The sequence below is a fragment of the Chelonia mydas genome, chromosome 11 (genome assembly GCF_015237465.2).
Source record: "Chelonia mydas isolate rCheMyd1 chromosome 11, rCheMyd1.pri.v2, whole genome shotgun sequence".
NCBI lineage: Eukaryota > Metazoa > Chordata > Testudines > Cheloniidae > Chelonia > Chelonia mydas.
The window spans coordinates 38,074,175-38,087,777 of NC_051251.2; the positions used below are offsets into that span (position 1 = coordinate 38,074,175).

At 38.7% G+C, this 13,603-nt stretch overlaps 1 protein-coding gene across 3 annotated transcripts in view; it reads right to left on the reverse strand.

Annotated features, from left to right (window-relative positions):
- Window positions 1–13,603, reverse strand: part of LRP2 (LDL receptor related protein 2) — a 182,220-nt gene that overhangs the window by 50,864 nt on the left and 117,753 nt on the right. For all 3 annotated transcript variants that reach the window (XM_037912394.2, XM_043525116.1, XM_043525115.1), the window contains exons 45-53: window positions 12,001–12,126; window positions 8,980–9,099; window positions 7,477–7,608; window positions 6,366–6,567; window positions 5,421–5,716; window positions 4,305–4,821; window positions 2,774–2,926; window positions 2,332–2,502; window positions 360–583 (exon numbers count right to left, since the gene is read on the reverse strand). In XM_037912394.2, the coding sequence (XP_037768322.1) occupies window positions 360–583; window positions 2,332–2,502; window positions 2,774–2,926; window positions 4,305–4,821; window positions 5,421–5,716; window positions 6,366–6,567; window positions 7,477–7,608; window positions 8,980–9,099; window positions 12,001–12,126 (1,941 nt within the window). The remainder of the gene's footprint in view (window positions 1–359; window positions 584–2,331; window positions 2,503–2,773; window positions 2,927–4,304; window positions 4,822–5,420; window positions 5,717–6,365; window positions 6,568–7,476; window positions 7,609–8,979; window positions 9,100–12,000; window positions 12,127–13,603) is intronic.

Below are 13,603 nucleotides of genomic sequence, written 5' to 3' on the forward strand. Positions count from 1 at the left end.
CAAAACAAACAAACAGATAAATCAGGCATTCAGACAGAAAAAATCCGGTCTCAGCTGTAGTTTACTGAAGATGTATGAACAGTGAACCCTGAAACCCTAGAAACTGGCTTTAAATCCATACTTCAGGTCTGATTCTGTTCTCACTATTTATCTTACTTTACCAGATAGCCAAATCGAAGACCACCTGTGTAGGTTAACTAAGGGCCTGATCCTTCAAGAAACTGAGTGGGTCTCCTGTGAGATACCAAGTGCCTTCAACTCCTTGTAAGGCCAATGGGAGATATGAACACGGCATGAACCAGGGTTAGGCCCTAATAAGGGCCAGACATCCACATTAAATTTTAAATCTGTTTCCTCACCAATTGGCTGTCTGTATGGATGGTAGACATGGATATCAAATGGCCTGTGTGTGGTATTCACCAGAACAGTCCTGCCCGATCCATTATATTTATTTCCCTTCTCAACAGTTCTTGTGTTCCAATCAGTCCAATAGATAGTGTCTTCAAAAACTGTAACTGCAAATGGATGAGGTAAAGTCCCATCATATACTGTGTGACGATGTCGTCCCTCTAGGTCAGAGTACCTACATGAACAAAAAACATGCATAAGACTGAGATCAAAGCTGCAAGAACTTCAGGCCTTTAAGGTATCTTCTTACAGCAAGCAGTTCATTAGTGGTGATCAGTGGATTCAAAATAGTTTAGTTCATTTTGAGACACATAAGGTTTAAATAGCTTTTACTTTAGTTATAAAAATAGACCACACACACGCAAAAGGAAATACAGAGCCATCCCTAAGAAATGTATCTGGCTGTCCAATGAAGTTTTGTGCATAGATTATAGGTTACTTGTCATGCAGGAAAGTGGCTGTATAATTCAGATAGCCTCTCAAGTGACACTTGGAAAAATATAACACCTTTATTCCTAAATTTTAAATATCCTAGGAGTGCTATATGTTACTTTTAACAACATTTTTAATAGAAAAATGTTCTGTAACTCTCACACTTTTTTCTGACTGTATTAATAACAAAGAAGGCTAAGTTAGAAACTCTGAACAACAACTTTATGATTAATGAACAAATCATTTAAGAAACTTGGCAAAAATGAATCCAATGGAGAATCTTCCAAGTCTAAATTTTTGACAGAAATGCTAACCATTAAAATTTTAACGTAACAGTTCACTTTCATATTACTCTAAAAACACTGATTCTTTGTGACTTCACAGTGTCTGTTACAGTAAAATATCTTTAATGGGTTATCTCTTTTTGTTATGACCAGGCACTAGCAGGAAATTATGGGAAAGATTTTTTTTTTCTAAAATGGTTCATTTTAACATGGAAACTTGGAACGGAGCTAAAAGAATAAACACAAAGGAGATTTTTTAGATGTGCTAATTTGGAAACACCTGGAAAGAATCAGAAAGTTAGCTAATTACTTATGCTGAAATTGAAGTCTAAGCATTTCATCATCAGAAATGTATTTGACATTTTATAGACTTGTATCAAATACAGTAAATTAACGTAACAAAGCAATAGGTTCCATGCAGTATTGTCATGAACTTTTAATAAGGGGAACACATTAATGCCAAACTTTCAGCAGAACTCTACAAATGTTTGCACATACATTTCTTTGTCACTGTCCTCAGATCTGTGGGCAAAAAAATGGTAATTACAGATTAAAATGATGATTTGCGTATTCAGTTCTGCCTCAGTTTTGGTTTTGCATCTACATGAAGATGCACTGGCAAGTTCTAGCCCAGACTCTGAACCTCTTTCTGAATTTCTGAACAATTACTTCCATGAGAAGTTTCTGAGATTCCAGTGAGACTACTCATGTAACTACTCACTAGTGTGAGTAAAAGGTTTACAGTCTAACCCCCTGTTGCAAAGTTCTGAAGACCCACTGCACATATGTCCCTTATTATAATTATTGGAGCTAGCAAATATATGCTATAAAACTTCAGAACAAAAGTGCCAACTGCAGCAAAAGAACAAGTGGAAAAAAACCCCAAAAGTTAATTTTATCCAAATAAGGAGGCAGTCTTTCCTCTTCATCCCCTTTATACCTAACTTCTGATTCCATTTTAATTTAGAATTAGTTAACCCTTTCAATGCTGATGGATTAATTGGATATGTCATTGTCTAACTGCACTGTAACGGTACATAAAATGTCTCTGTACGTTCGATTTAAAAAAAAAAACAAAACCTATTGCCTTGATCCATGCACAAACTGTCAGCAGTGACGGGGTTAAAAAATTCTTAAAATAAAGTGCTACCACTGAAATTTGGTATGAACAGTTACCCAGTTGCTTTATTCTTCTCTATGTACGTACTCAATGTAGTTTAGATGGGCATCTGCCCAGTAGAGCTTGTCGTTGGTATAATCTATGGTGAGTCCATTGGGCCACTCTAACTTGGTAGAGATAATCACCGTCTTGTTCTTGCCATCCATGCCCACTCTTCCAACATAGGCTCGGTCTGCCCAGTCAGTCCAGTAAACCTGTCTATTTAAACAACATCCATAGTTAGTTTTCTAGGAAAAGATCCTGGGACAAATTCTAGAAGCTATATTTGCAATATAACACCTCATGCACTGAAACAAAACCCATCTCCCACCTTTGGCGCGTTTTTGCAGAACAGAAGGATATGATCCAAATATTCTGTAATTATTCTTACTAACAGATGCAAAATGATAACTTAGCATAGACTTTCACAGAAACAGCATGAGACTGTCGAACTACTAGGTGAAAGAGAATCACTCTGGAAATATCATACCCATATTTTGGATGAACGACAATAGCTCTGGGATACTGAAAGCAGAAGGTGTTGTTGGAGTCCACACACCGATCCACCAATTTTTTCCGAAATCTGCCATCAAGCTCAGCGACATAGAGACAGTCTTTGTATGCATCCACCCAGTACAACTTCCTGAAATGTTTTATAATGAATATTTTACACACTACTTTATACAAAATAAAGCACCGCACTTTAATTTCACTGCTTTTTTCTCTCTAGAGTAATGATGAATCCACTGTAATGAAAGAAGAATTAATCAGGACCACATACTTCTCAATCCTCCAATCTGGCCAACGTTACAAAAGACAAATGCTGCCAACTGTTGCTCAGGGCTCAAACTGGGTAGATACAAATCCATATGCTGTACTCCCACCTTTTATAAGCCATGTGCCACCTTGCCCTATCCCCTCCCCTGACATTGGCACCACTGGCCAATTACCACTACTGGTGCCAAATTCAAAACTGTAGCTGGTCAGCTGGGGAATAAACCCCCCATCTCAGGCAGCTGCCTGCAGCACATGGCCAGCACAAGGTGTCACTGCCTCTCCTTTTCCTCCCCTCTTCTCTTACCAAGAAATGGCAACAAGGAGATGGCCTGGAGAGGGGCCAGGAAGGGAGATGTGCAATGCACGGGGTTGTGACTGGGGTTGCGGGTGGCGCTGCCATAAGAATCACCATCTTTCCCTTCCTCCCCTGCAGTTTTATCCCTGCTCTCACCAAACCAAAGGAGTGGGGAAAAAAGCATGGTTATAAAGTACTGTCACTTATGGAGACAAGGGAAACACACTGGGTAAGACCTCTGTTGCAAGAATTGTTAATCACAGCACACCCAGCAAAATCTGGTTCTCAAATGGCACTGTCAATGAGATTTCCCTGGTTAATAAGAGTATTTTTAAATATAAAAATTCAGGATTTATCAATTGTCTTTGTTTGCTTGGTTAATATATCCCTCCCAGTTAAGACGTTTCCTATCACATCAAAGAGGTGGATCTTCTATTAATTATTCTTATTCTTATTACTATTATTAAACTTGGTCCATTAACATAAATGTTCAAAAGTCTTTGCATTACCGTGGTGCCCTTATTGCACATTCTGACTATAAGAACACCAGGCTAGAACATGTTTTGTTGCCAGCAGGACTGAGCACAGGGCTAGGAGCCAGAAACTTTTTAATCATGCTCTGCAACTAGTTTGCTGTGTGTGTTTACTAAACCTCTCTCAGTCTGGCTTCCCCATCACCAAAACAGGAATAACACAATGTAGCCATCTCACATGGCTGTTGTGAGGATTAGTTAGTGAATGTTTGTGCAGCGTTTTGAAAATATAAAGCACACTATAAGAGCCAAATAGTATTATGAATAATTATTATTGATATTATTAGGATACTGTTATACTGGGTGTATGGTATGTGGGTTGAAAACCAGTCCCAAACAAGTATCTGAACTCATATTTTTCACATTAAAAAACATAACTCCTCAATAGCTCAGAAAAGCTGAAAACATTTTCTTACCTGCCAACCCAGTCCACAGCAATACCTTCCCCATTTGGCACATCATCACTTATTACTGTCTCCTTGTTTGTCCCATTTAGGAACATTCTTTCAATGACCTTTCTCCCCACATCAATCCAGTACAACCTCTTTTCCACCCTGTCAAAGTCCAGTGCCACCACATTTCTTAGTCCTTGCAAAATGAGAGAGTAAGACTGGCCATCTGCTGTGAGATTTCTCAGATAGTAACGGTTGCTAAAAATAAGGTAGGGGGAGATATTACTATTTTGCCGGCAACTTTTTCCATCAGGCTCACGGATGTAGCCTGGGGCGCACTTACAGATGTAGGAGCCAGCAGTGTTCTCACAAATCTGACTACATACTGATGGCGTTTCATTGCATTCATCAATATCATCACATGTCCGTTTATCAGACATGAGTCTGTGTCCAGTACGACAAGAACAATAGAAACTAGTCAGGGTATCTGTGCAATTATGATCACATCCGCTGATTGAAGGGTCATTACATTCATTAATACCTGTGGTACGAAAACAAAAACATTATTATTCAAGCAACTGAGCTACCCAGAAAGTATTCATAAGAGTCAACATCATGACAAGTGGGCAACAACTTTTATTCCAAAAATACCAAAATATTCTGAATCTTGGGTGGCTACAATTGAGTTGCCAGGGGCAGATCCACACCCACTGATTTCAGTGGAGCGTGATAATTTACACCAGTGGCGGATCTGCCCCAAATTCTGTCAGTGCAGAATAGTATTATTTCTCAGAAGGAATATATATAGTTATAACTATTTATCTGGCATATTTTCATATCTAAAATCTGTGATGATATATTTATTCTATTTACCAAGTACTGGCTAGTTTTCATGGCTTAAATATATGAATTGACATGTTATATTTAAAAGATAGCATACTGTGTTATGATTTAATAATTAATAAATGTGTGGTATATGTATGCATTCTTCATACATCCTATTGGCAAGTCCGGATGGAACATGTATCATCTTAATTAACCTGCTGACTTCATTAAGCATTCATTTTTTTAAAATTGTCTGAAACATTTAAAATAAAATATCAGAACCCTAATCCCCTACCCCCAACACTCCACACGTACCACATCCTTTTTCATCGCTATTATCAAAGCAATCATCCAGCCGATTGCAGATTTTAACCATTTCAATGCAGTTTCCATTGTCACATTTAAAATGATGGGGAGAGCAGGTTGCTTCTGGTGTACTACAGAGGTGTTCCAGCTCATCAGATTCATCCCCACAATCATTATCCCCATCGCAGATGTATGCCTTTGAAATGCAGCGCCCATTTTGACATGTGAACTGGTGCTGTTGGCAGGGCTGATAGATGCACCCTCTCTCATCGCTGCTATCACCACAGTCGTTCCGCCTGTCACACCTGGAAAGAAAGGTGGTGTTGTTAAACACATAAAGGTAGTGACTGTCGGATGGATGGAGGGGTAGATACACACCTGGTCATGCAAATCCTTACTCCCAGCTGTACCCCGTTACTCACATGAATAATTATAATGAAATCAAAATGTACTCATGCAAGTATGGCTACTAAAGAAACCAGTGAGATTCCTCCCATTAACAGGTATCAGAGTAACAGCCGTGTCAGTCTGTATTCGCAAAAAGAAAAGGAGTACTTGTGGCACCTTAGAGACTAACCAATTTATTTGAGCATGAGCTTTCGTGAGCTACAGCTCACATCCGATGAAGTGAGCTGTAGCTCACGAAAGCTCATGCTCAAATAAATTGGTTAGTCTCTAAGGTGCCACAAGTACTCCTTTTCTTTTCTCCCATTAACAGTTACTGTGCCCAGGAGTACAGGTTTAATGCCATTGGTAGGCTCTGCTAATATTAAACTACTCAAGCATCCTAGAGGTTTTAAAATTAAAACTTACATGTGAATGCATTGCACATAAATTATTTCACACTTAAATGTAATCCTATTTAATGACAAAGTGTAAAAACTGAAATGAATTCATTCCTTCATTTGAAACTATTTGCAAGGCTTTTGTATTGTTGCTGAAGTACATACAGACCTGTAAGAGTTTCGGATGCACAATCCATTGTTACACGTGAATTCATTTTCAGTGCAAGACCGTCGCGTGCAGTTTTGATGTTCATCGTAAGCATCACTGCAGTCAGCATCTCCATCGCAGACCCAAACCCGAGGGATACACCTCCTCATGGGCGGCCTATTGTTCACACATGTAAACTCAGTGGCTGTGCAGCTGCGGTTTGCTAAAATAAAGCACATTTGCTAAGTAACAGAAGTAGAGTTATTTTCATTTTACATGTATAAAATGTGCATTCCCCATTCACATCTGGGCATGTGTACCAGAAATTTCATGCAGAAATTCATTAAAATGCATCTTATCCATTGCAAAAAGCCAGATTCATCCCCGGTGTATCTCCACTGACCACAGCTGTGTGTGGAGGGTAGGTGTGGTGCCACAATGACCCAGGGAGAAGCAGCATTCCTCCCAGAGCTCCCTGGCATGCAGGGGAACCACCCCTGCTGTTACCTCCCTTCTGGGGATGCAGCATTCTTTCCCTTGGTGCCAGGCCAGAGGCCTGATGCCAGGTGCATAAGGAAGCAGAGCTAAGACCCCTACTCTCCCTACTCACTCCTGTGAGATGCTTGTTCCCCAGAGGGCAAATCAAGGGAGCCAATAACTGCTGAACGGCACAAGGAAGGGGCCAGGTTTCCTGCACCTCTCCTCTTTATGCATCCGCTAAACAGCCATGCAAACCTGATCCTCTGCTCTCCAGCTAATAGAATTTCTACTGGAACCTTGCTGACATTAATAACTGATACTGATTCACAAGAGAAGATGTACTGTCATGATCAGGCACTATATATGTTGAAGTTGTTACTGCAGTCTGTGTTAAACAAACATGCCATGTAAATTTCATCTCAAGGCAGTTTATAATTCAAGGCTATTGAATGGAACGGGACAAAATGAGAAGGGATTTTTTTATTAGAGTTTAGAATTTTCATTCCAAAAATGTGGAATAAAATAAGGAATTATACAAAATAGTCTGACAGAAAAAAAAATTACGTCATGCAGACTTTTCAGTAAATCTATCCTGGTCTGAAAGCCCGTGGGTTGCCCCTAGCACAATACTTTATTTGTATAGGACACCTACCACAGTTATGTCTTTGATCTTCATCACTCATATCCCCGCAGTCATTATCACCATCACAGATCCAGCTTGCTGGGATACATCTGCCATCATCACACCTGAACTGGTTACTTGAACAAGTCCGCACATGGGACACTTAAAAAATGAATAGAATTACTCTGCTTGTTAAACTAGCCTGCACCGTTGTAATAACCTACTAACGGAAGCATTCTTTAGGGCAGGTTTACTCTAGTGAAATGTAAGAGGAAAGCTGAAATATTAGAACCTAGGTCAAATCACACTTGCTGAGATAAGGTGAACACCACTTCTCCATGTCCCCATTTTCTCTTTATTGGTCATTTGCACTAACAACCCCTACAAATACATTACTGCTTTGCTTATTAGTATGTCAACCTTGTTATACATCAAAAAGTAGACTGTTAAAGAAATCTGAAATTAGGAAACTTGGTAAACTTGAAGCAGGCATCAAATCTAACATGAATTCACCGTCCTGACAGTGACAGTACTAATTTTACTATGTATGTTTATAATTGCTTGTTTTTAATCAAGGGCTGAGGTTTTTGGAGCAATCCAGAGACCTTTTAGACAGGTCTTAATAAGGTTGAAGGTGTGTCGATTTGAATTCCCCCAAAAGCAGGCATGTGTCTCAGAGCCCTAGAAATGCAGGCAAAAGTCACAATCATTTCTAAGTCTGAAATTAAAAGGTGTAGTTTTTATTTTAAGAAATACATTGCTAGTAATAAACCAACACTGCATTACCAGCTATCACTTGAATTTCTTATACCTCATGAAATGTGGAGAATGAGACATCAGCCCATTTTCAATCACAGGAAAATCCTACTCTCCTGTTACAGTACCAGTTTTTTCCACTGATATCTGCCATGTTGTACTCTACCCGTTTCCCAGTGATTTTGGTCTTCCTCTTCTTCCGCCCTATGGAGAAAATATCTGGCTTCTTCCCTACTTCCTTCTCCCTTCCCTTTCTTATTTCCCTGTTTACTCTAATCAGTTTCCATCCTGCATACAGGACCTGACTACTCCAAGGAATTATGGGACACTCAGAATCCTAGAATGCCCCAGTCTCACACTATCTGAAGTGTAGCCCTCTGTCCACACCTTTTTTCCCAAATGTCAGAGTGCATATGCACTCTTCATGTCCAAGCCAATTCCAAAATACAGGCTACCTACCCCACATCAGCCAATTCACCAACACTGTTGTTTCAAAGGAGAAAGGAATGGTTTTCATTTACCAGTAATCAATCATGATTAGCTAAGAAGATTCACTTTCCAAACAGAGCGTTTGTGATGCAAACACTTAGAAATAAATTGAAATTACAGGCTCATATCAGACAAGCCACTGAACAGGCCTTAAAAGGTTTTTCCAGTTACTACCAGCCTGGACTGGATCTGTACTGCTGATCTAGAAGAGAAATTATTTATTTCCCATAACCGATTTCCTAAGCCATCCCATTCCCCAGAACAGTTCTCTTTTAACTGCACACTCACCACAAGAGGCAGGTTCATCAGAGCCATCAGCACAGTCTACTCCTCGATCACAGTACCAATGAGCAGGAATACAACGTCCAGATGTACAACGAAACTCACTATTTGTGCAAGTCAGTGAAACTGGAAGAAAAAACCTACGTATGACTTCTTTCTTTTTGTTACCCTTCCAACTTGTTTTAAGTTGCTTTTGAGTCCATGACACACAAAAACATTACAGACTCCAAAAAACAAAAAGAAAAAATTATGCTAGCAAGGATGCCCTTTCATATTCTATCTGCAAAGAGCTTTTTGTACAATCTAGCTGCTCTTTCTATTCAACTACTGGGCCAAATTCTCTCCTTAGACAAGTACATGCAGCTTCTATTGTTGCATCCACTTATGGGAATGCAGAATTTGCCCCTAGTATAAGATTCCACAGAGCAACTAGAGAACAAAGCACATTGTATATTTATAGTTGAGATGAGACTAAGATGATTTTCACTTTAAGAATAATAGGAAAATGGAACTCTACAAACTAGAAATCTGCTGTTTGGCCTTGAACTTGTTATCTTCACTGTTTCCCTACAACTAAGGAATTCAGGGGCATTGAATGTATTGCTCATTAACACCCTTCAGCTTGTTTCCGTTTCCCTTTTGTCCCTCTCTTCCTCCCACTTTCCCTTTCTCTCTTTTTATTCCACAATGCACTACACTTTTGCCATCTCTCACCCCTTCTCCATGCAGAAAACCCATCAGTAATATAGCAGCACTTCCGAGATTTATGATAGCTGTTTACAGATGGGGAATATATAAAAGAAGTTTTTCTCAGTAGTTCGGAGATTTTGTTCAATGATTTACCAAATAAAGATACAATCATATCTAGAATAAAAGAACTGCCCATCTCTGCCAGAACAGTTGAGAGACGCATAAGTGAAATGGCAGAAAACATTAAGGAAAAGTAAACGACTGCATTGAAAGACACAGCAGTGTTTACTGTTGCAGTTGATGAGAGCGTGGATATAAATGACGTTCTACGTTTGGCAGTTGTGGCAAGATATTGTGCTTCCAATGAAATCCAAGAGGAACTTTGCTGCCTAAAACCCTTGCATGGCACAACAAAGGGGGAAGATATACTGGAAAGTTTTGTAAACCATTTTGAAGAACGAGGAGTTGACCTCAGAAAAATATTTTGTGTGACAACAGATGGTGCTCCTGCCATGGTCGGAAAACAGAAGGGATTAGTAAAGTTACTTGAAGATCAAATTGGCCGTCCGACAGTCAAATTTCACTGTATCATCCACCAAGAAAACCTGTGTGCTAAAATTTCTAATTCAGAGCTTAATAATGTGATGAATACAGTGGTGCGAATTGTGAATTTCCTTGTTGCTCGATCTGCTTTGACTCACCGACAATTTCAAGCACGGCTAGAAGAGATGGACAGTGGTTATAACAACATCCCACTTCCCAGCAACATTCGGTAGCTAAGTCGTGGCAGGGTTTTGGTGCGCTTTGTAAACTGTTTTGACACAATCAAGGTCTTTTTGTCGAAAAAAGAACAAAACTACCCCAAACTGGATGATGACAAATGGCTGTGTAAGCTCATGTTTCTATCTGATATCACCGCTCACCTAAACAAACTCAACCTCTGTCTCCAGGGTGCAGGGCAAACAGTTCTGGATCTTTATGAAGCCTGGAAAGCATTTGTTGTGAAACTAGCAGTTTTTTCCAGGGATATTCAAACTTCTACTTCCCACTACTTCCAACTCAGAAAAGAGCTATCGACATGTTGCACTGTCAATGTCGATGAGATTCGAAAGTACACGCAAGCACTGGAATCAGAATTTTCTGACAGATTTCAAGATTTCCAGTGATTTGGCCCAATGCTTTCTTTTCTAATTAAACCTGAAAAGTTCAAAGAAAGCGACTTGGATTTGTCTGTATTTCAGTGGATGGGTGTTGAAGATTTCGAAATGCAACTCATTCAGTTAAAAAGCTCAGAATTGTGGACATCAAAGTTTGTGGATCTGCGGAGCGCATTTGAAGCTACTGAAAGAGATCATGGGGTCTCTATTCTGACCTGCTGGATGTCTCTGCCAGTGAAATTTAACTGTTTGAAGAAAATTGTGTTTGCAATGCTTTCAGCATTTGGATCCACATACCTGTGTGAACAGATATTTTAACACATGAAATCTGTCCTCTGTCCCTCTCGAAGCCGGTTAACAACTGATCACTCAGAAGCCTGTGTGCAGCTTATAGTATCCAAATACGTGCCAGACATTGGAAAACTCAGCAAGGAAAAGCAAGGGCAAGGATCACACTAAACTGATAAGATCTGCATTTTAATTTAATTTTAAATAAAGCTTCTGAAACATTTTGTTTACTTTACATGTAACAGTAGTTTGGTTATATAATATGTAGACTTATAGAGAGACCTTCTAAAAAACGTTAAAATGTATTACTGGCATGCGAAGCCTTAAATTAGAGTGTATAAATTAAGACTCGGCACACCACTTCTGAAAGGTTGCCAACCCCTGGTATAAACCAAAGTATTGAGCAAAAGAGAGAGGAAATTATTCTAGCACTAAGGAACTGACAAAGGCACATTCAGAATAGTTTGCTCAGTTCTGGTAACCTTGAAAAATATGTAGTTCAGTGGTTTTTAACCTTTTTTCATTTGCGGACCCCTAAAAAATTTCGAATGGAGGTGCAGACAGCTTTGGAAATCTAAGACATAGTCGGCAGACCCCCAGGGGTCCGCAGACCACAAGTTGAAAACCACTGATGTAGAAGGTACAGCAAAGAATAATCAGAATGGATAAGGGATTCTTGAAATACTATACAAAAAAGATAGAGAAATTATGCCTGATTTCATTGGGAAAAGCTGAGGCTACATAAATGGTGAGCACGTTATGGTACATATACCTCATAAGCCTCAGGGAGTATAAAGAACAGATGTTACAAGAACATTTGAGCTTGTACCAAAGGCACCTGAGGAATGAATTACTGATGTGAAGAAAGGTGATTAGGGCACTATTTACTTACCACAATGAGTGGGGCTCTCATCACTCATGTCTCCACAGTCGTTATCTCCATCACACAGATACGTTCGAGGAATGCAAATGTTTGTGCTTTGACATTTTGTAAAACCAGATTGGCAAGTGCGTTCAGCTTTAAGAGGGAAAGAGACAGCAAATGTTTAGCTCATTTTTATCCCACTAAACTGTATCATTTTGAAAGAAACACAATGTTGTTAAAATAAAATTTACTCTGGAGTAAATTTTCAGTCTCTTATAAAAGTTTTAGGTAAGAGACTGCCACTATATCACTGTTCACTCAAAAGAAACAAAAGTGGCTCTAAAAAACACCAGAGGGAGCTAAAACAGCTGCAAAACTTTAGAAGTCTGTTTTCCTCACAGTTAAATCAATAGTAAATTAACACAAAATAGATTTTTTACATATTTTTCTGGGATATTTTCTCTTGATTAATAGCTAAACATGGATGTCTTGAGAAGCTACAAAGAGAGTTGGGCAAATAACTCAAAATGTTTTCCACTCATTTTTGTTCAAATGTTGATATGAATTACTTGGGGCCATGCTCACGGCTCTGTCCTGCTACTCTCTGTGAACATTCAGGCAATTAAGTTTTACTGGCGAAAATGTTGGCAGAATGCATTTTCAAAGTAGCATGTGCTGGTCTTCACAGAAACCATATTGTAAATTCACATGCACATATATTCACATTGGAAGTGCTTGTACATTCAACCAATTGTGGCAGAAATAATACCATGTGAATTATCTGACCAACCACAAATAAGAAACATAGCTGAACTTTCGAATACCTGTGATAAATCTATAGAGCAAACATCTCAAAAATTTTAGAAAAATGCAAATTACAAGTACATTCCAGAAAATCACAATATACCAACAAATATGGTACAAACAGAAAAAGGGGCTACCTTAACTGTATAAATTTCTCATCATGAATTATTTGCTCAGCTCCACTTATGAATGTTCCATAGGAGAACTTCCTACTGACCAGAAGGGCTGATTAGCCTGATTAGCCATGTTATTGGTCAATATTGACTTAACTGCATTTTGTATTTTATTGAAAATAATACTCATTTCCAAAAACAATTATGTTGATTTTGAAATGAACACTTAAGTAATGAAGCATTTCCACTTTTTTAACTATATAAAGAATACATATTAAGCAGTAAAGTAACTCTGCAGTAACGTGCATAATATTTGCTGCTGATGATTAAAGCTATTGCAATTAACACAGTAAGAATTATATAAAACTTTATAGCATATACCCACCGCACACATTTGGGTCCCAACCTTGTGAAGACTTACATAAGGACATAATGCACCATGAATAGCCTTGTCAAACTGAATGGGACTGTTCACAGCACATAAAGTGAAGCACATGCATAAATCTTTCCAGGGTTGGGGACGTACAGAAGACAGGCTGTTTTTAATAATAAAGTAAAATAAAATAAAATATCTATGCTCTCATATTGCTCATAAATATTTTAATTACTGTGTTTTGTTTCAAAATAGCATAAAGCAGAATATTGTTAAAATAAACCAATCATGTCAAGAGAAGTCACTTGTTCTCTTTTGCTGATAGCTTCATTATTCTCCA